Source organism: Drosophila willistoni (genome assembly GCF_018902025.1).
Source record: "Drosophila willistoni isolate 14030-0811.24 chromosome XR unlocalized genomic scaffold, UCI_dwil_1.1 Seg8, whole genome shotgun sequence".
Lineage (NCBI taxonomy): Eukaryota > Metazoa > Arthropoda > Insecta > Diptera > Drosophilidae > Drosophila > Drosophila willistoni.
This window is the reverse complement of record NW_025814059.1, coordinates 1,416,983-1,440,801: the sequence shown is the minus strand read 5'-3', so window position 1 is coordinate 1,440,801 and position 23,819 is coordinate 1,416,983. Positions and strand designations below refer to the sequence as shown.

At 37.2% G+C, this 23,819-nt stretch overlaps 1 protein-coding gene and 1 non-coding gene across 5 annotated transcripts in view; both read right to left on the bottom strand.

The window, feature by feature from the left end:
• Positions 1 to 23,819, bottom strand: part of LOC6645883 (cyclin-dependent kinase 14) — an 81,262-nt gene that overhangs the window by 4,331 nt on the left and 53,112 nt on the right. For 2 of the 4 annotated variants that reach the window (XM_002068489.4, XM_023177643.2), the window contains exons 4-9: positions 17,729 to 17,767; positions 9,383 to 9,600; positions 8,015 to 8,106; positions 2,645 to 2,819; positions 2,317 to 2,578; positions 92 to 304 (exon numbers count right to left, since the gene is read on the bottom strand). In XM_002068489.4, coding sequence (XP_002068525.2) covers positions 92 to 304; positions 2,317 to 2,578; positions 2,645 to 2,819; positions 8,015 to 8,106; positions 9,383 to 9,600; positions 17,729 to 17,767 — 999 coding nt within the window. The remainder of the gene's footprint in view (positions 1 to 91; positions 305 to 2,316; positions 2,579 to 2,644; positions 2,820 to 8,014; positions 8,107 to 9,382; positions 9,601 to 17,728; positions 17,768 to 23,819) is intronic. The other 2 variants (XM_023177645.2, XM_023177644.2) reach the window with 1 other exon arrangement.
• LOC111519042 lies at positions 8,975 to 9,039 on the bottom strand. The gene has a single exon (XR_002724220.1). It is a non-coding gene; the product is annotated as a U7 small nuclear RNA (small nuclear RNA).

Sequence of the window (23,819 nt, the reverse complement as noted above, 5' to 3'; positions counted from 1 at the left end):
AATTAGATAATAATATACATATGTTAAATTAGCTGCTATTGGTTGGTTAGCTGGTTAGCTGGTTGGTTGGTTAGTTGGGCCAATTACTTACCCAACTTGTGCGGTTTGTAGCCCGGAAAATGGGTTACCCCTTGCCACGTCTCTTCGGTGGGCGTGCCAAGCAATTTAAATATTTTATCCAACTGATCGTAGGTATCACGTATGCCGGGAAATGTTGGCATCCCAGTGACCATTTCAACAAATATGCAGCCAACGCCCCACATGTCCAACGATGTTGAATACTCTGTGCTGCCCAGCAGGACATCTAAAACGATAGAGGGTAAAGGTTAGGCGGTTAGTGGTCGGAGGGTACAGAACAGTTTGTTAAGTAAATGCAGTTTTTTGTATGAAAATAAATTGCAATTTTAAATAAATAAACAGTACATAGAAGGAACGTGGAGGGGCCAAGGTATGTTGGTTGGGGGTAGCAGCAAATTGGGAGACTGGCAGATGACACACTCGACTCTGCTGACAGGTTTCCTGCGCTGTTCTTGTTGTTGTTGTCGTCCATGGCAACCTTTCACGCTTATATCTCGCTTTTCTTTCTGTATCTGACCAGCAGCTAACAAAGTTTTCAACACACACACACGCGCAGTTGGAAAACATTCACCAGGTGCAGCCAAGCCAAGCTAACCACATCCGCATCCTCATCCACATCCTCATCCTCATCCGCTTGCCTACCTGCTCCCTCACTCTCTCCCTCTTTTTGTGTCCATTTCCTTCATCTCTACACTAGACAGGACACAAGAAGTGGAGATTAAATTTGTTTAACATGCTTTGAACTCTCTAGAGGAACTCTCAGTCTTCTCTCCATCATCCTGGGCCATGTCCCTGCCCATTTGACTCCTCTTTGCACAAATGTTTATGTCAGGGAATTTCATATAAAAAAATTAACTTTATTTTTCTCTCTTCTATCCTATATTCTCGTTTTTTTTTGCTCTCTCTCTCTCTCTCACTCTCTCTATAATTTTCCATTTCACTTTGCCAAATTGATGGAAAATCTTGCATCTATCTCGTAAATAGAAAAATGCAAAATGAATTCTGTTTACTCCATTGGTATATGGAGAGAGTGTTTAATTTAATCGCATAACAAAACAAAAACAAAAAAAAGGAAGAAAACAGAACAGTAAAAGCAGATGGTCGAAGCTAACCAAGTTGATGGCGGCAAACAACGACCTGTGTAATACCCTTTTTATCCATAGTTTAATCTGTGTTAACTAAAAACATGAGGCATGAATTTGATAGTATGTATTTCAATTATATCTATGACAGATGTTAAGGTGCCAGATTCTTACAAAAATCCGTATAAACAAATATTATTATTATTATTAAAGTATAGGATATAGTTATAAACTATCAACCTAACTATATTTTACAAGCACTGGCAACTTAGGCCTTCGGCTTAAACGAAAACTACATCCATACACTAGCCTGGGATTCGAACCCGGATCCTCGTAGTTCAGTTGACTAAATGACTGGGCCACTTCGACAACTCATCTACCGAGGACTGCTATAAACAAATATATATTTATATATATATATTGACTATATATATGTATATAGATTTCAAAGAAGTTGTTTATCTATTGAAGCAATATTATTTTTAAAGCAACTTTGAGACTGTTTTGTCTTATTGAACAAGAAGATATAAGTATAATAGTGGAATGACGATCACTTTAGCTATTAATTAATATCATAATTCATGGATTGCATTGATTGAGCATTATAAAAATAGATTTTTATCCTGTTCTTTATATTATCTATCTTTATTTTCAACGACTCAACTGTATTCTAATTTGTTGTAATATAGTATTTCGATCCTAGAAAAGAGCTATTCATCAGAATTGTGCATTTTAAACAGGAAATCAATATACCCAATAAATGTTATTACACTTTTTTTTTAGCCCTCCTTTATGCTAGAGCGTACAAAAAGGCAACTTTTAAGCTTGACTCGTCAATTAGTTGGTTAGTTGAAGAGGAGCGGGGGCGGGGGGGACATTCGATGCTTTTAGTATTAAGTCATAAGCTCGACTAACAGAAAGACTATGGGGAAAAATAACAAAACTAAATAGAGAGGTGAATAGTTTGGAGTAGAAAGGAAAGTGGAGGGGATTATCCTTTTTTTCTTTTTTGCTGAGAACTTTTGTCAGGGATAAAATGGATTTCAGTTTAATCAAAACAAAACAAAATGAATGAAAAATTGCCGCCTTTGGGCAAAAATGTAATCGATTTTCCACCGATTATTGTACGTTTGAGCTTTAGTTTCTGTTAGCTTACCTGGTGGACGATACCACAACGTGACCACCTCATGCGAATATGTATGACTGGGGACACTTTTGGCCCGGGCCAGACCAAAATCGGCAAGCTTCAGTTCACCGCAATCGCTGATGAGCAAATTTTGCGGCTTAACATCGCGATGAAGGACACGACGCTTGTGGCAGTAGGAAAGACCGCGCAGCAGCTGGAAGAGGAACAGACGCACATTGCGATGATCCAGACCGCCGGGATGTTTTTCCATATATTGCGATAGATCGGTATTCTATTAATAGGAAGGGGTCATTAATAAAACGAACCAATTCAATGAATCGACAAAATAAATACTCACCACATACTCAAAGACAAAGGTCAGGGTTTCTCGTGTATGGACAATATCGTGTAGGGTCACAATGTTGCTATGTTTCAGTTCTTTCAGTAGCGAGGCCTCACGAATTGCTGTAAACGGAGCGCCCTCCTCCTCCTGCAGTCTGATTTCTTTCAATGCAACCCGCTGGTAGGTTAATCTGAAAGAGCAAAGGAAGGAGAAATTAATAAAATAAATACTTAAACAGGGGCCGCCGCCAAGTAGTAAGTGGCAGGCAGGGCATGGCAGGGCAGGGCAGGAGGTCTAGAGGGGCGAATGGGCGAAGTAAATACAGGACACATGCCCTGTGGCAATTACACAGATGCCAACAGAACCAACAAAGAATTAGGCGGACAATTTGTTACGAGATGCCTCTGGCTGTCTCTCTCTCCTTCTGTGTCCAATCTCTGCCCCTTGTTTTGGAGCATGTCCTTGCCGAAAGTCAGTCAGTGATAGGGAGCTGGCGGTTCCAGCTTCTGTTGGTGTATGTAGGTGTATGCTTAGTGGGTGGTTGGGTGGTTATTCAGTGGGTTGTTTTGCAGCAGCAGACATTGTATATTAAACAGACATAACGACCGTTCCCCGAAATATGTATGTCTCTCTGTATGTCCGATTGTCTGTACGGCAAACACTTAAATTAGGATAAAGGACAGACACCAGAATGGTAGAGCAACAAAAATGTACCACCCATCCCGCCCCCGCACCACATTTGAAGTGTCAAATTAGGTTAAATTATTTGACACTGCCACACAGAAGCAGCAGCAGCAGCACGAGCAAAAGCAGTAGCCGACTTTTTTTCCTCCACAATTTATGTGAATTTTCTTTTCTAACGAAATTCTAATTGGTAGGCTCCGTATACACATTTACCCACACAACCGCACACACGCGCACGCACACTTAGACAGACACTCACCCACACACACACACACACACACACACACACGAAAGAAAAGAAGAAAATCTCGCAAAATTTTCTTCCTTTTTTGCTTTTTTTTGCTTTTTGTTGCCCATAAAGTAGTAGTTTGGCCAAAGTGCAGATGCAAAAATTGAGCAAAAGTTTTTCTCATTTTATGTGTCTGAGGTTATGGTCCTATGTCCTTGCTGTGTGTCTGTCTGCTTGCTCAAGCAGCTGTATCAAAGAGCTCGTCTCTGAGGTTTTCACAAGGCTCAAGAGATAAATAGAAAGAGAGAGGAAGAGAGAGAGAGCGCTGTGATTCTAAGAGTTAATTTTCGTGGATTTTTATGGGAGATTCTTGTGTGACACCAGCTAATTGGCAGTTGATGTTGCTTCGTTCAGTTTTCAAAGTGTTGAAGATAAAAGCGATAATGGTTAATTATGATAATGATGATGATTATGATGTCGATGAGGCATCCATCCATAATGAGAGTCACTGATGACTGGCGCATAGATAGATAGAATGAATGAATGGATGCCAGGAGCCGTAAATTAACCATAAAACAGACATTTTGTTTGAAATTTTTGTGTTGGTGAGTGATTTTGATTTATTTCTATTATGAGAAAGAGGTTACATTTGCATCATTAGTAGGTCAAAATATATCTTTAGCTTGTTTCATTGCTAATTAACCCTATAACACTTAAAAGTGTCTGTTGTCGGTTCTTTCTACTTTTTATAATTTAAGCAAGCAATCAATGTAAAGTAAATTTTATAATTTAATCATCAAAAACCAAAAAATTCTTTAATTTCTTTAAATATTTCAAAAAGCGAACTTTTGAACAGCAAATTTTTGCAGTTTCTTCTTGATGATGGATCATGTAAAGATACTCTACTCTCTGTAGGGCAAAAAGCTCCTCCTCCCTAGATCTCTATAGACCTTTGAGCTTATAAATTACTCTAAATGAATCATTTTGTTCTATAAATTTGGAAAGCTCCTTCCTCTAACAACAGGAAGTCTAATAAAACATTTCATATTAGATATCGTTTCTGCGGTACATCAATATGAATACGAACACAAATGATTCCTATAAATTATCACAGATGACAATCGATGGGGATAATCAAAGGCTATAAGGACAACAACCTTCTCGCAGGATATCAATCCAAACAGTTGTTTGGTAGTTTCTAGTAGTAAATCATACCAACAACAACAAAATCAATAAGTTGTTTACAATAACAATTCCAGTTTATTATTTATGTTGTTGTTGTTTTTGTCCTGTTATTGTTGTTGTTCGTTTTAAGGGGAAACAAATTTAATCAAATATATCAAAACAAATTATACAAAAATTCAAATATTAAGGAATAAAAACCAAATAATGTTAGGGGGCAGGACAATCGATCTAATTAAAATACTTAAAGGATTCTGTCTACCAACTGGGAAAACAAAACCTTGTTGTGTGCGTGTGTGTGTGTGTATCTTCTTATTTATCTCCTCTCCTTTAAACGGAACAAATTAAACATTTTATGCGCAATATCAAAATGTATGTTTTACCCGCGTCGTTAATAACCCAACTCATAGCCAACCAGATCCCAACCGGGCCCAGACCCGGTCGGGCCATATGCCCAAAACAACGAAATACCATAAAAAGCTTATGTCTTTTACATATCTTGCCCTCCCTCCCTCTCCCCACCACCGACCGGGTGTGTGTCGTCGTGGCTTAGAGGAACGCGGAGAGACAAGAGTGCGATGTATATGTGGAAATTTTCATGTAACCAAAAACAGCTGGTGTCGTCGTCTGTCGTGGAAAAATGTTCTTCTTCTTCTTCTTCTCTGCTAAGGCTATGAAAAATTTATCAAGAAGCTTTAAAATTTGTAGATAATTTCTAACTGGGTCAATGGTAGACACGACACAACGAGAACGACAGCGTCAGTTCCATAACGAAAGCGGGGCAATTTAACGAAGCAAATGGAAGAGTATGGGCTGCATATGACAAGGACATTATTGAAGGATTTGCTGTGCTGCTAGAGGGTAAACAAAAAAAAAAAGTTTGTCTGCGTTAATGTAAAAATAATACGATTTAGTTAAGCACAAGAAGAACGCAAAGTGCGTGGAGCATCAGCAGCAGCCGCATCATTCAAAGTTTGCCATTTTCTCGTTTTGGCCAAAAAGTTATTCCTATTTGATGGCTCAATCAAAAGAACAAGGCAAGATTCAGACAAAATTAAGAATGTGGAAGGAGAATGATGTTGATGATGATGATGATGATGAAGAAGAAAAATGAGGAGAAGGGGAAGTTCTGCTTTCACACCGCCAGATGACGATGACAAGAGTTGACCTACTAAATGCTAATCAGCAAGCTAAAGCTACTTGACTTTCAGTTCAAGTGCTCTCAAGCAGTTAGCTGCTATCCTTTCGGATTGGTCTTCTGTCTTCTGTGTTTGCATAGCCCCCAAGGAAGGTAAGAAACAAAAAAACCAAATAGAAAAACCGGAAAGCAAAAGAAGAGGCCAACAAAAGTAAAGAACAAAAAAAAAAAAAATGAAAGTCAAATAGAAGTGAAATCATTCATGAAATCTTTTACAATTGACAAACAGAGAGAATGAAAATAGACTGAAACAGAGATAGAGAGTGCCAAAGAGCAAGAGCGAGAGAGCGAGTGAGAGAGGGCGAGGTTGAAAGGGGGAGCTTAAATAAACTTTCGAGTCAGAAATCTTGGAAAAATTAGGCAAACCAAAAGCAAAAGGAAAGCAAAGCGAAAAAGCCAAAACCCAAATGGCAAGTGACCTACATTACCATATGAAAAGGGCGCACTGTGCGGAGCGGTGAAGGACTCTCTCAAAACAAAGGAGTCTGTGTTCGTTTCTAAAGAAAGTAAAAGCTTAAAAATGAAGTAGACCCAAGCCAGGACATCATGCCATCATGCTATGCCAGGCTGGGGCCATGTCATTCATTCATTTCCATTTGGCAGATAAATTAGAGCGAATTAATTGCATTTCGCATAAACAAAAGCTAATTGGAACTCATTTCGCATGTAAGCGCTCTCGTGCATAGCAAATGAGAACGGTGAAGGACATTGGAGTGGAGCGGAGTGGAGTGGAGTGACGCGCTGGGAGAAGTGAACAAGTTTTTACCACGTAAAGCCCATTGTTGGGAAGTTAAGTCCCGTGCCCAGCCAGCATTTCCCCTACTCTCCGCCATTCATAAGTTAAGGAGAAGAAAGCAAATGATTGTCAAATAAATCAAAAGCAAAGCGGACAGTGTGAGTAGCGAAGACAAGGAACATGAATCGAGGAAGCGGGGAAGCAGAGAATGAATTGGAATGTTGGAGGGGCATCTATCATAAGTCTGCTGCCTGTCAAAAAGGTGACGAAGCTGGAATTTTGTCCTGGGTCCTGGGGATTGGGCTTGCGCTTGGGCATTTCCCTTCAGCTCATTTGTCAAATTATGTGGCGAAAAACTCAAACTCAAATCAAAGCCAGACGAGGAGCAAATGAGGCGGCATTTGTTTATTTGAAGCAAGGGGGAACAGGGCAAGGATTGCCAAAGGGTGGGGAAGTCAACTCAATTCTGTGGCAGAACTTTTGTGAAAAGTGCGTGTTGGAGTCAGGCCAAACAACAACAATAGAGAGACACACACACAGCCTGTGGGAAAGAGTCAGGGAGGAAGGGAAATGGATGTGGAGATGGGAAAGTGCAAAAGGGTTCCCTACAGTGATTTGTTATAGTTGTCCTTTTTTTCTTTTTGTACTTCTCTTTAGCCTTCTATTTTTCTTTCCGCTTCTTTGGCGACCCATTTCGCTCTCAACTTGATTGATAGCCACATTTGCATGAGTCTGACTATAATGAGTCCTGGCCAACAAAGATGCAAAATGAGTACACACACACACACACACACGGAGAGAGAAAAAGAGAGGAAGACGTGAGATGAAATGGATAACTGGGTGAACTAGAAACCAGCATAAAAAACTAATTTGGAATACAACGATATTTCTATACTCTTCTAGAAACTGTTTCAATTGCCTAATCAATCTTGGCTAAATTGCAGTTTCATAAAGTTTTGAGAATTTTTCCATTCAGTTTTGTTAAACCAAATTGTCAAATTTTCGAGAACATTTTGACAATCTTTAAAACTGGAATTTATTTTTCATTGCCAAACTTAGCTTTAAAAATGAGAATATGTGAACCTCAAATTTCAAGAAACCAGATTTTTTATAGAGTATTACCAACTGCTGGGCAAAACGGATGCAGGACCATGAGATATAAATCAAGGCGAAGAAAAAAATAGCTTAGAAAAAGTGTCAGGCAAAATTTTAACTGGCAGTTGCTCAAACAATAATTTTTATTTAACCCACTGACATGGCAACCCAATTTGAAACCATTTCAAAGCAGTTTTCATCCAAAACCCCCGTTCCCGTTCCCATTCCCGTTTTGTTTTTTTTTGGGTGTGTTCTACTCACTTGCTAAATCCTTTGTAGACTGTCGCATAGGAGCCTTCACCCAGTGGTTCCAGTTTAACATAGGCCTCCTGTTTGCCAAATGGTGAATCGCCCTGGGAAGGAAACAGAAAGTAACACAAAAATAATTAGAAAATGTTGCATGTTTTGTTTGTTAATTAATTAAGCCAAAGAAGAGAAAGGAAGCGACACTGAGAATGAGCGGGAAAAACAAAGAGAGAGAGAGAGAGACAATAAAAAAAGAATGATGTAATCTGTGAGAAAATTGAAAATGCTAGGCCTAAAAGTATGCCCAAAAAAAGGGAGTAGAGTAGAGTAGCCGTAGCCTATGACAAGCACAAAAGTATGCTATATTTATATGATTAATGATGGTGTTGGAAATAAGGTAAGCTAAATTTTAAATTTTTATGATAGATTTAATTAAGAACCTTTTTTTTTGGTAACTGTGGTTCTTTATGTATAAAGGCAACGTTCCATAAAAAAATCTTTAAAATAAATTTCATCTGAATTATGTCATGATATATCAATTTTAACGAAAATTAATTTAATTAACTTTAATTTCCTTAGTCAAAATAAAGAAACAAATTTAAACGTTTTTTATAAAATAAATGCGAATTTTATAAAGCAATCACAGTATTTCTTTTTGTTGCTAGTGTTAATAATTTACATTCCTTTTTTTGTCTTTTGGTAATTCTTCAATCAGTTGCATTTATTCATTTTAAATTTTGACTTTCACTTTACTATACTGTAAATACTTTTTTGGCCTCTGTAGTAAAGATTTTAATTACCAATTTATTATGCCATTTATGTGACTTACTTCCTTTTAACATAAAATTAATGAGTACATATAACATTTCTTTGTTTGCACTGATTAAATGCTACGTGACACAAAGGCAGCAAACACATTATATTGTGTGGGCAACTACTATGGCTTTTGGAATTATATATAAAATTGATTAATTATGGGGAACACTCAATGCCTAGACAAAGGGTCCCAACAGGACAAATTTCAAAGAGATTAAAAATTTTCAATGTTTGCAGCTCACAGCAACTGGCACCTCAAGCACGAAGAACTAAAACCAGTTGGGAATTGTTGAGGTCACCGGGTGAAAAATTCAACTCACGCAAGTATGCTACAATTTATTGCATGGCAAACAGTGAAGTTGAAGGATGTATGGGGTTGGGTAAGGTGGGTTGGTTGGGTTGGTTGGTTGGTTAGCAAAAAGGGATCAAGGGCAAGAGTATTATGGCATAACAAGGAAAAATGTATGCAATTTAAGAAGAAGGCGTCACCGAGCGGCAAATGAATGTGAACGTGTGTGCGTGTGTGTCACTGTGTGTGTGTTTGTGGTGAAAATTTATTATACTTACACCAAATGCACTGAAACGTTTTCGTCGCGGATGTGGATCCTGTTTATTAAGAAAGACCTCAGATTTGGGTCTGGGCGGCTTCTTTGGACGCATCACAACATGCGAATGATATTTCATTTCCTCCCTGATGTCATCATCTAGTAATTTGCTATCCGATGATACGGACAATTGTCTCTGAACGCGATCATGATGGTCGGTGCTGTCCGTGCTGCGCCAGTCTGCAAAGAGAAAAAAGAAAAAAATAGATGAGTGAACTGAGTGTATAATAATTTATAAAGCAAAACGTGAAATGTGATAAAAACGTAGACAAAGAGCAGCTTAATGAGTGCACAAAACAAAATCCTCGTTGGAATCGTCTTAAATTCTTAGATGGACAATCCAAACAACAACGACAAGAACTTAGGCATTAACTTACAAGCGACTGAGAGGAGTAAGACAAGTGGATGAGCTCTTCAAAACAGAAAAGCGAGTGGAGAGAGACAAATAAATTCAACTAAGCCAGCATAATGAGCAAGTCCAGAGGAAGATTATGAAAAGTTTTGAACAAACTCATTATAAAATTCAAGTAAACACCGCTACATAACTTATCAATATAATGGAGAAGATTCGTGTCCGATTTTGACAACCTTGAACCATTCATAAAATGAATAGAGGGCACAAGCAACCGCAATGAGGCGCAAACTTACAAATATGCCATATTTACCTTTCGACCCACTAGACTTTTGCTTTAATATATTTTCTGCTGCTTACAAATATGAAAAAGATTAAGAAACGAGAGACGTGTCGACGTTTTAATACCCTAGTCACTTGTATTACTAAGAAATAAGGATCAGAAATGGTCCACTGATTGACTAATATAAAGTTGAGTTTAGCATTTCTCTTTTAATTAAACTTGTGAACCAAATTAATCTACCTCTCAGTTTAAAGGGTATTAAAATATAGCAGAAAAAAATGTTTGAGGAAAAAAACCGCAGTTGGATGCTGCTGCTGCTGGTGATGATGATGAGGGGCATAAAAGTTGGTCTAGGACAAAGTTTGCTCTAGCGATTGCATTGAAATGAATGAGTTAAGTTGAGTTCAGTTGCCATTCCGCAAGCAGAGGCGTCAATTTATTTTCAGTGAAGGGAGAAAAATTTGTCCATATTTATAGCTCGTCAAAAGTTTAATGCAATTTTCACTTTTCAGTCAAATATTTCATGCGATTGTCTGAATAGCATGAAAGTTGGCCAAGTTATATATTGCGAAGAAACAAAATTTTAAAGCCAATATGTGAAGCGGAATAATATGTCATTATAGAACAACTTACTTTCATTTAGTTCCTAATGAGTTGATTTTAAAAAGAGATAAACTAACTATTAAGCATTCGTTTCATAGTAAATTCCTTCGGTGGCCTCTTTTGGAGGCCCCCTTTTAGCCAACTATTAAAACTAGTGGGCTACACCTTTGTAGTGGTGCTGGTATCATGTCCAGGTCGGGACTGGGTCACCTAGTAACCTGATGATATTCATTGACTTGGGGATTCAGAGTCGCCCAACATCTGTGTTGCTTTACAGAGAATATGTATATATTTCAGTTTGTGTGCAATTTGTTTGCATTGCCATTCACAGGGGCGAGTTCAACAAAAACTCAACCAGCCACGCCCCCAATTCGGTTAGCCCCAATGCCAACAGTCACCTAGGCAACAGACGACGAATGGTTGGGCGGCAGCTGTGTTACGTTTCTCTCGCTGTCTCTCTCTCTCTCTCTCTCTCTTCCTGTGTGTTTGTTTGGTTTTCTATTTGAGCACTAATTACATTTTAAATTATGTTTGCTTTTGGCTGCAGTTTGCTAACCGTGACTGTTGCTCTGCAATGAACAGAGAGAGCTATAGGTTGGTTGGTGGGTAGTAGGTAGGTAGGATGAGCAGCACCAGGTGGAGACCGGGCAAATGGCAACATCTGTATGCTTTCATTTGAAATATTTATACAATAAAGTTGTAGCTCTCAGTTTCACAGTTCAGAGTTTGGGGTTTTTTTTTTCATTTGGCTTTATCATAGAATGGCTTCAGACTTTCAACTTTAAGATTGAATTTCAGTTAACCCACAGACACACATAACAGTAAAAAGAAAACCATACAAAATATAAAATAAAATGTTTTCCCCTCCCAAAAAACACCATGAGGAGAAAGCCAAGAAAAGTCAGAGGAGAAATGCTTCAGCATGTCTTTGTTTGTATACTCTCTCTGCTTTGTCCTTTGAATCTGGTGTTGAGGCGTCTCGTTTTGTTGAAAGATTGGCAAATGATTTGGATGAAATTATTAGTCCAACTTAGATTTGGGAAGTTTTGGCAAAAATAATGCATTGAAAAGTTCAACGAAATGACAATCGTCAAAAAGCTTCTGTTTAGTGGAATGTTAATTTAATGTTTAAACTGTCTCTAAAGTCAATGTAACCAAATTGTTAAAAGGGTATTCAAAAAGAGCTTGTAGTATTGTATAAAAGTTCCACTTAGGAATTCGCAACATGTTCCATACTAAACTATATACATACATACATACATTTACAACTGGCAAAGGCATGGCCCTCTGCCCATTTTGTGCTACCTTCAACTTGATTTTCACGCCTCCCCCGCAACGTCATAAAAAATTTAATATTCACTCGCAAGATGTTTCTCTTTCTTCCGGTTAGAGTTTCCCCCCCCTCCCATTCGTTCCCCCGTCATCCTGCCATTTGGTTGCTGAAAAATTACTAACATAAAAATTAAAAATTCAACAGCAGTTGATAGAAAAAAAAATCCAACCAAAATACAAAACGAAAAAAAAAAACAAAGATATGGGAAACTTCTGTGTTTAAGAAAAGAACAAAATAAACTTATGATTTCCACGGCGTTTCCCGAAAGATAATCCTCGAATTGCTATATAAGTATGTATGTGTGTTCATACATGTGTGCCTACTATATTATATAAGGATATATTCTATATATATTTTGGCTTTTCGAACTGCTGCTCGTTGCTCGTTAAATGGAATATGGAAAAATGTTGATGGCGATTAAATGCGCAATATGCGCCATAAATGAGCCAAATAAAACGAACGAACAGAAAAAAAAACTTCAATAAAAACGGAGACGAAAAGAGGCACAAAGAAATGAATAAAAAATGCGAAAAGAGTGAAGAAAAAAAAGAAAAATGAACATCAACATCCTACGTCGTCATTTTCATCATCGTTGTCGTCGTCATCGTCATCATGTCTTGTCTAGCCGTTCAAGTGGAATGGCATTTGGCGTCGTATCCTACGACGTTGTCCTGGCAGCTCAAGGCAATAGAAAAAACACAAAAAAACAAAAAAGAAACGTATCCACCGTGTGCTGGGAGCCAATTTCATGATACCCAGTACTCTATTACCTTGAAAACAAAGAACTCTCTTTCACTCTCTCTATCAAGTTTCCCTTTTCTAATGATTCTCACTCATTCTTGCTTTTCATTACTTCTAATTATCGATTGATTAAACTCTCATTGAGATATAGCTAGTACATACATATACATATATAAATATAAACCCGATCAGTAGTCATTTTCCATTTCATGATTTTATAGGGTAACGAAAAACAACCAAAGAAGCAAACGAACGAAATGAAAGCATTTGATTTGCAAAATTGACTGAGCATTGGAAAAGTGGCTGTAAAATTGGAAAATGAGCGACAACAACAACAAAAGCAAAAGATACATATCTATATTTCTTTCTATATACATATGAATGAATATATGTATATATATATGTTCATGTGTATATGTATATGTGCACTTTCTTCATCTTCTGTTTCGCTTTTGGTATATTAGAAAGTTCTAAAATTGAATTGCTTTGGTGTTTAATTTTTTTTTCCTCCTTCTTTTTTCTTGGTTCTAACAAAACCAATAGACAATTTGGCAACGATAATGGCAAATGGGCAAGTGGTTTGGCAATGGTTTTTAAGGGGTCATCGAAGTTATTATTATTATTTTTTTTATCATTATTATGTGAGCGAGAGAGAAGGAGAATCGTGTGGATGATGCCATTAAAGATATTAGGACACTGATTCAAAGCAGAAGTAGAATCAAAACTAAAGATGTAAGAGTAAAGTGTGTAATTCAATTTTAAATATGTATGTTCAATCTCAAGATTATTATGGCGTTTTTATGGGCTACTTTGATCAATTGAATCACAATAGACAGACAATAGCTGGATATTATGCTTGCAATTAAAACAACTATAGAAATAGATAAATTATTTAAGAAATAATGAGATCTGATGTATACATGAAATTCATCTGTAAGATTTCTTCAAAATAATTGAATAGTTGAGACAACTTGGTGCTCCTTTTTGGACTTTTTGGGGTAATCAAATTCAATTAAAAATTAAATTAAGCAAATAATAATAAAGCATATTTCAGAGCTGCAAACGGTCACATGTTTTACAATGTGCCCGTATACCTGAGTGTTGTAAGCAAAAATGAGGTATGGTCACTCTTCAATAAGGATTAAAAAAGAAAAGCCAAAACATCCAATAGATATGAAATCCAAAAAAATATCTTTAGGTGTTTTTTTTTTTTAAGAAAATTAACGTGAACTATTTACTCTAGAGTATCCTTCAGCCAGAACTAATTAAGTCAAGGTACCGAACAGAGTTTTTTGATTAAGAAAAGGTATTTCAGAAACTGGTCTATGTATGTCAGTACAACTTTTTCTATATTCTCCCTTCATCATATTAGTTATTTCATATTGTAAGCCCTTTTTCTGATCTAGCAAAATCTGCAAATTTTTTGTGTAATGAAAGTCATACTATTCTTTGTATTTTTATATTCATATAAAACTAGAAGTTTTAGTATTCTCTGGCGATATCTTATTGACTCAGTTTGTTGTGCTTTCATATTCGATGGGGGTTTTTTGCAGTTTCGTTACAACCATAAAGTTATTTAGTGTCTTGCACATATTTTATGATCAATCCGGGAAGTGCCGCTACTCACACACACACACACACAGACATATATACAATGTGCATAACACTCTTATCCTTTAACGCCTTTTATGTGTATGTTGTAAGTATTATTACATTTTTTGCCCCAAAAAATAAAAAGAAATTCTTTTAAGCGAACCAAAAGAATAACTTCAAGTGCAAACAGAAAATCAGAATGGGAAAGACTAACAAAACCAACGAAAAAACACCGAAATGAACCAAAGGAACAAATATACAGGAGGAAAAAAAAAACACACAAGAATTTTGCTTGTAAAATGAAAACAATGAAAATTATGCAAGCGCATCACGAAGGGAAATGATAAAAATAGCAAGTGACGGGAAGGAGCATGCCAGAAGCTGAAGGTGCAGATGGCCGGGGATATCTGAAAGGGGGACAAGGAGAAGGGGGGCGCAAGTCCGTGTTGGCTGTTGCTGATGTCTGGCCTGGTCCCTTGTTGATATAGTTATGCAAATGCTATGCAAGGATGTCACGTCCTGCTGTGACTTAAAGCCAACGCACACACATGAGACTTCAAGTTTTTTGCACATCTCCAAGTGAATGCCAAACGCATCGAACTTTAAATACTCTTTCGATTTATTTTGATGGATATTGCTCGCTTGTGAGGCAATCTTCTTTGATGTATAGAGCTAGTGAATCGTCTTTATAACTTGAGTAATAAAACTAGTTGAGAATTATAGACTAATGTAACCAAAAAGCTTTTACCTTAGAGGTGAATTTTCTATTTAGTTTTAAGAACTCTTAGTAAGTTGACTTGAGATGTCGATCGGTTATTTATGGTTTCGATTTAATTCCCTAAATATGCTTTACACTCTGTCACTTTCGTATTACAGGGTATTAGAATTGCCAGAGGAGACTTAAAGCGTGGTGGAGGAGAAAAAGGAGAAGTTAGTCTGCATATGTGTGTGTTTAGTGTTGTTGTTGCTTTTGTTGGTGCTCTTGTTTGCTTGCCTCAGTGTTGGCCTTTTGCATTATTGCATATTATTGTAATTTCTGTTTACTATTTGTTTTTGGCTTTGTAACAATATTTATTATATGGTAGCAAGGTTCCCACCACCCACTATATGTTCGTCCCCCCTCTCCACATTACCAACCTTCCCTTCCACCATGCTTTTCTTTGGGAAATGTCATAAAAAAAAAGAAAGAAAAATCACAGCAGCGGCTTGTTTCATAATGCTGAGTGGGTCAGCGCCGCGGGCGGGGTTAGCCCGCAGGGAGAAAGGCAACTACATTCCACTATATATGAAATATGAAATAAAATACAAGAAGCAAAAATTTCACATATAAAAAAGTTTTTCACTTTTAATTTGCATAAGGACCATATTTTATTATGCCGAGAGTGAGTGAGCGAGTATGTAAAGGGGGGGGCTGAAGGGAGGAAGGGCGACTGGGGGCACTACAAAATATTATTATTGTTGCTTCTTGTTCTTGTTATATTGCTATTCATATGCGCGTGTCGCGCATTTGCGTAAAAATTTAATAAAGCGACACTTTTGCCTCAACTCTAGTGGAAATTCCAACGTTCGACACTTTTGCCAGCCTCCAACCGCCAACTGCTCCCCCAATGACAACCAGTTGTTATCCTCTTGCCGAAAATATATACATACATATGCACATATAAATATATAAGTTTTTATGCAAAACAAACGAAGCGCAAGCCAAAGGCAGGAAATGCCATTTTGATAAATGCAATGGCTTGGCAACCCTGCCAAGCAGCATTGAAATGGTGAGTCAACGTCTGGGGGGTGTCCATCGACAACGAATTTCAAATTGGCCAACAAAAATGTGTCCCCAGTTTCATGAAGCTCCATCCGAAACGAAAAAACTGTCACAGCAACCCATTTGGCGGGGGTGCGGGATGGAAGGTTTTTATCTCCTTGACATTCCCCTTTTTGCATTCAACAAAAACCCCCAACGAAACTCACTCCTGACCAATCTCTCCGCTTTTGGAGCAAAAGCATTTTGCCGCTGTTATGTTTTGTGATTTATTATTCAAGCAAGAAATTAAATTTTCTCTTTTTTACTGCAGTCCGCCCCACATCGAAATTTGAACTTGGACTGTCTGCACGTCCTCGGTCCGTCCGCCTGTCTTATGCCTTGTCCCCTCTGGGTGTCCTTACCATTTTACCCCTCCACCACCACCACCAACTCTTTGCCGTACTTTGGTCGGTTTACTGCCTAAAATTTATTGTGTTGTTGTAGAATTCAATTACAAAGATGATGGCAGGAAAAAGGAAAGGGAAGATAGCAACGGAGACGACGAAGGTCGCAAAAGTCAGCAAACAACAACCACCAGGAAAATTGAATGCAATCAATGACGGTTTAAATATATATATTATATATATGTACATATATAGATATATATATAGTATATTGCATCGATTGACATCTTTCAGTTATCCATATAGCGCATCTTTGCCATGGCCATCATTTGACCACAATGGGATCCAGCTTGTTAGACTTGAATTCCTACAATTATATATCTTAATGTTCCCATAGAATAGTATCAATATACATATAATATGATTATGGATAGATTATTCTATATATTATTGCTTGAAGTTCTGGATAAACTTTGACTAAATAGTTTTTTAGCTAATTTTGGAATTTATTTTTTGTTTTCTCAAGACATAATACATAATGTCCAAATAAATTGTTCACATTGCTATAAATTTGCCATCTGCTTTTCCATAATTTCCTTATTTCAAAATCAATCATATAAATTGAATTTTCTCTCGATTTTCTATAGAGTAAAATAAGATGCTTTCGCCTTGTTTACCACCAAAATTTATTGCGCTGAATGTTGAATTCAATTATGGCGAACGTTGACAACCCGTCGCTAAGGCCAAAAATGGGAAAACTCTTCACCTTTTGCAGCAAGGACTTAGTCTAAGACTTTCCAAAGGAATCGGATTTGCCATATTGCATCCTTTAGATGAGTTTTCAGTTCGTTTTATGCGTGTTCATGGCTTTTGCCTTACTTGGGGCTTTGGTTTGAGGGTGAATGTCTCAATATTAAAATGATAGCCCGCTGCGTTTTGTCATTAGTTTCGGCTGTCGGTTGCATTCTCGCATTTAGTCCTGGTTAAGCCAGGATATTTCCGAAGGCGACTACAAAGAACAAGAGAAGGAGCGACAACAGCCAAGCAACAAAGATGCTTGACATTCTATTTTAATGACATTTTGAAAGGTTTTTAAGCATAAAATATGGCCATTTAAAATTTGTGTCCAACAAAACTATTAAAAGTCTAACTTATTTCCGGGTGTCGAATGCAAAATAATATCAAAGGACATTCAAGGGATCTAAGAACACACAAACACAAACAAGAAAATTAAAATAAAGTAAGAAGCATTTATTACCTTGTGGTTTGTTATTATCATTTTTCGCAGATTCTTGTGCTAAAACGAAAATGAAAGAAAAGGACAAAGAGCAAATAAATATAAGGAAATTAAAAAAATGTTTCTTTGCTGTTTCTAAATAAATTAAAACTAAATGAGTGCTTAGAATTAATGCAATAAATTACATATTTTATCTTTAACAAATATAATTATTAATAAATTAGTAAGTTTTAGGGCCAAGCATTTAAACAATAAATAACAGTGCTGGGTTTACTTTACTTAGAATATAATCTACAAAAATATCTTAATTTGTTAAGGTTAGTTGTAATTAAAATTTATGAAAATTACGATTTACACCATGTTCACCCATTAGCTGCGCATTTCAATAGAGAATTCTATTGAAGGAGAAGGATTCTAGAGAATTGATAAAGAGTTCTTAGCTTGACATTTTGGAGAGGCATTCATGTAGGAAAGATACGAGGACAACTAATTCTGTTGTACCTAGGACTAGCTTAGGACTAGCCAGCTCATTTGGTGGGGCATTTATTAAAGTGTTCTATGTTGGTCAACAATCCTAGCCTGAAAGAGCAATCCTTGGCTTGCCCATTAAGTCTAGATTAAGTCCAACTTGGCTAGACTATGTATCAGTCTGTAAGAGCTACTATCCAATGTTATAGCCAAAAGAATCGAAAGGAACTGTGTCATTCCGAGTCTTTCTTTTAGAGAGTCTCATGGAGATCCATAAAATTTGAAGAGTTCAAAGTGCCTAAAATTTCTTAGCTAAAGTACTGCTTCAATTTATATCGGTTACATTTCCGTTTCAATAGCAATTAAGCTTAATTATCGCTTCAGCAATTGCGTTTTTAATCGCTGTTCAAAGTTTATGAAAAATAAAGCAACATACACAGTAGTTAAGTAATTTTCTCTGATTTACAATCAATTAAGGTATATATATATTTTGATTTTCTGTTTTTGCTTTCCTCACTTTCTTTCACACAACACATTACACGCTTGTTGACCAAAACAACATATCAACACACACACCCACACACACACATACACATACGAAAACACACACACACAGAATGGGAATGAAATCCTCTTTTCATTCCATTTTACTCGTTCTCAACTTTGTTGACAAATAAAAGCATAAATCGCGCGTAATAATTGGCCCAGCCAGAGCACATTTAATGGCTTACACCGAAGGACTTTGGACATGGTCAGGAACAGGAACAGGAACTGAAACAGAAACAGGAGCTCGGCCAGCAACGGAATCACAATAAAAGCCAAAAACGAAAGCGCATAAAAGTCGTTAAAAGATTTAGTTCATGGTTATATATTTCTTTTCGCACGCCCGCACTTTATCAAGAGAGACAGAGAAGGAGAGAGAGAGAGAGAGAGAAAGAGTGAGCTAGCAAAGTGGAGTTGACTTTTCTCGTGTATATATATATATATGTATTTTTTATTTTTATTGAATAAGGAATTGACTTTTGATTAGAGATTTTCGTTTTTCGCTCTTGGCTTTTCTTTATTTTCTTTCGCTTTTGGCCATATATTGAACGAGTTGGATAGGTTGGGCAGGGTTAGGGTAGGTTGCTACTCCTAGTTGTGGGTTGTGGCATATCCTTTCGCTCATCACTTCCAATTACCGTTTATTTATTGCTTCATTATTGTGGCCAAAATACGGTAGCCAAAACACAGAGTGAAAATAGAAAGCAAAAAGGTTATCCCTGAGGGCAGTAAATTGATTTGTGCGTGTGGATTAGGGTTTTGGTATAGGATAAGATGAGACGCTTCCAAGCGTCCGAGGCAAGTGCTTCAAGGAAGTCCTGTAGCTTTTCATTAAACGCCAACCAACCGACAAATGTGAGTAGTTTAGTATACGGATCTCATGATAAATTGCAGGAAAAACGAGAAAAACTACAACTAAATGTACCTGTATTGTCGATAAGTATTCCCATCAAGTTAATGAAATGCAGAAATGTTTCGATTTAAGTGATTGGATTTGGATATGGATATAGAAGATATAGCATGGCATAGATGGTAGATCAATTTAAAACCGTTTTGCTTTCGAAAACTTTTGTTGGGTGGACATCCAGTGAGCAGTGATTGTCTTATTTAGCTACTAGCTAAATTTATTATTGAAATTGTGATAGAGAATGAGAAAGAGAGACACACAGAGAAGGGGGCAAAAGAAAAGGGAAAGAATACTCTTGTCACTTGATTGTGTTTAATTACTCAAACCAACTCAATCGATTTTAATTAGAGAAAAACAAGTGAAAAGGACCAAAGAAGATGGAAACACGTACAAACAATTTGCCAAAAGGATCGTGAGTGTGTTTGTGTGTGCACCAAAAATTGGATTGTTTTTTTTTTTGCAAATTATTAATTGCTGACATGGAGTTTTGTCTGGCCATAGGGTTGACAGCACGCACACACACACACACACACACACAGAATTTGCTGCATGGTCCTTGAAATAATTACTCATACCCCTTTTTACTCGGTTTTAGTCTGACAGCAATTTAATAAGGATTTTTGCTTAAATCAACAGCACAAAACCGAGACCAAGGACTCAATCAGCAAAGAAGAATGTGTCGGAATGTGTAAACTTCAACACCTCGAACCGAACAACAACCAACCAAGTAAGCAACAACCAACCAGCAAAATAAGAAAAATCAACGAGAAGAACAACCAAAACACAAGAGGAAGAAGGCACAAAAATAAGAAAAGAAAAACCAATTAGGAAACAAGGCACATCGATGGTCTAAGACGAGCACTTTGATGTTTTTGTAATTAACTTGCAGCAGCCACAACACACAAAACACAAAACAAAACAAAACAACACAAAAACAAATCCTTCAACAAACCAAACCAAACTGAACTAAACTGAACTGAACTGAACCGAACCGAACGAAGCCTCAACATCCTAAACATCCTGGCCAGACAGCCAAGCAAACAAACAAGTATTCTGTATTACTTAACAAATTACATAAAATTACTTTACTTTACTTCCAGGACAAACACAATAGGAAAATCGCTTAACGTTTATAGAGAATCAACTCATACATATGTATGTGCGAGGGTCATTCCATGAGTGATTGACTTACAAGAGCAAAGTGAAGTAATTAAGGACAATTGCTGTCAATTTCATAACGAAATCAACTTAGTTTTGGCATAAATAATTTGGTTTGGCAATTAATTTGTGCCTAATTTAATATAGATACATCTCGTATTTATTTAATTAGAAAGAAGATAACTAGTTTCATATGAGTTGTGTTAGAATCTCTCCGCATTCTTCATACTTTTAAATTGGCCCTCGCTTTTAATGCATATACTCGTTGTAGCCAAAGATAAATTTATATCCTGCTCTTGGCTGTCATGTCAAACTGTTTACTTTTGTTGCTTTGGGAGCGGCTTTTCTTCATTTTTCGACATTTGTTTGTAATTCACAAACAAAAACAAACGATTGGCGGCGGGGCATCCATTCATCATGCATGGGTTAAAGAGGGCCCAGACCATTTGGTGGGGGGTTGAAAAATAACATATGACAGGATATTTGTGTGGCAAAGAAAGGGTTGTGGGCACAGCAACAACAACAACAACTGAAAGAAAAAACAAAGTTCTATGACGAAAAACCAAAAAAGCGGAAATCTGAGGCCATAAGCCAGACAAATGACGTTGATGCTAATTAAAAGCGGCGTCAGTAAAGGAGTGACTAGACTAGAACTTTTGAGAGTGACAGAAAAAGATTGAGAGCGAGCGGGAGAGGGCTAGCTATACTGTGTTCTCTATCATATACAATTAACATTTCATATAAGTATGCCATTTATGCGGCACCTCAAAATTAAATTACAAAAACGGAAAATTAGTGTTGGGCATCACATGGCGTATGCTTAATTTCCTGACTAGTTGCCTGATGGTCTTCCTGATGGTCTCATTCTTCTTTTGTCTTGGCTAAATTATGCTCATCATTGTGACACAATTATGAAGGAGCACCAGAAGCAGCAGCACCAGCAGCAAAAGCGACGACCCTTTTGCCGACTACTGACTCTAATTTTTTTAGCACCGCCCCCACCCATCATCATTCCAGAAAACTACACACATCCACACCCGCCCCACATGGTGGTGGTGCCTGCTGCTGGCCTGCAATTTTCTCATTTTTCTATAAAAGTCATTTCATGCATGCGAAATTAGTTTATGTGTGCGCAATTTCAAAAGAAGTGTTGAAAAAAGGAGCATAAAACAAAGTTGCGCAAAAAACCGCAGAAAATTTCACACTAAACGTTGGCATTATATGCAAAACATTGTAGCCAGGCAAGGAAGGAAAAGCGTTGGGTGGTTGGGTGGTTGGGCGGTTGAAGGCGTCAACTGCAAAAAAACCAGCGACGGGAACAGGAACAGGAATGGCAGTCAGGATAAAGCGAAGAGAAAAGCTTTGACTGGCAACATTTTGTGGTCAGATTAGAACGAAAAGGAAATAATTTGAGCTGAACTAACAACTTAAATAAAAGACTCATATCGCCACAAAATATTACCTTCGAGATTTAACTATAAAGTAATAAATAATAACACAAATAATAAATTAATTTTCAATGAAAATTCTCCTAGGGAAGAAATCTCTCCAACCGACAATAGATACAAATAAGTGAAAGAGGATTAAGTATTAAGTATATGAAAGTGATTGATTTTGTTTCAAGTGCTTCAAGTGCAGAAAAGCTTTATTGCTTGTTATCTGATTGAATGAGTGCATTAATAACCATAAAATATAAGTTTAATTTTAGTTTAGTTTAAAGCTCAACTTGGCCAACCAACTGGCAATTTAGTAGCCATTGGAAAAGCTAGCAGCTCTTTTGCAATTTTTGTGAAATTGATTTGCCACAAATGCACCATCAACTAGATTTACAACCACAATTTGTCGTTCCCTTTCTCACTCTCTCTCTCTCGAGACAGATCTTTTAGCCAATTTGTTAGACGAATCGGAAATTACACAATAGAAATGAAATGAATTGATTTCTAATACGAGTTTGCTTCTATTTTTCATTCTTTACTTTTTGTGTTAACAATACCACACAAAAAAGGAAAAAAAAAAAGGGAAAAAGACAACAAAAATGAGAGAGAAGGATTTGACCAAGGGCCAACACCATGAGAAGGTGGAAAGTTGCTCAAAATCCTAAGGATAAAGTCCGCACATACAAACAAACACAGGAGGACAAGCAACAGCTGAAGAAATTCAATTTACTTGCCACCATTGTGGACATTGCAGCCAGCCATTGGATAAGGTAAGTAAAATCCCCTATAATAATAGTAATACATATTGATAATAAGCAATAAAATGGTTGAAATTTCATCAGTAATATTTTAACAACGGACTCGTAAAAGTCCGATTCGATACTTTCTCTCAGTATTCCGTATTCAGTATTTTTGTTTTTCCTTTTTCTTTCTTTTTTTAATTAAGTTGAAAAGGTTTGTTTGCCATAAGCAAACCAGAAGCAACGCGAAACGTCCTGTGCGGCTGTTCCAGCAGTTATTGCCCACTGATTTACGGCTACTGTAAATAAAGCCCTTGGGCGTGGCATCCACTTGCAATATATCATCATCATCATCATCTGCAACAGCAGCAGCATCACCAGCATCGGCATTGTTGTTGCCGTTTCTCGACAAAAAAAAAAAAAAGATGGAAAAAACGAATGCACAATGTTTCCGTCAAGCGTTCGTCATACGTTGAAAGCACACCGTGGTAGGACGAAACGCGACATTGTTTGCACTGGACAGAAGAAAAAAAAAAAAACAAATGGAGTAACACACACACACACGCACATCAAAACCAAATCCAGGCAATAACACACATGAAACACATAGTCCAGCAGCAACAAAAAAACGAAAGAAACAAAAGGCACGCAGACAATTTCTGGACAGGATTCAACAATGACTCTGGAGAGAGTGGGGTCTGTCATTCAAAAGAGAGAAAGATGTTTGTTTGGTCAATAGGCTGGCTGGCTAGCTAGCTAGCTGGCTTGCTTGCTTGCTGACTGAATGAAACTGAAAGAGGAGTCAAGTTAGAATGCCAACAGGATTAATGAACAAATCCTTGCACAAAGGGATTTGGTGA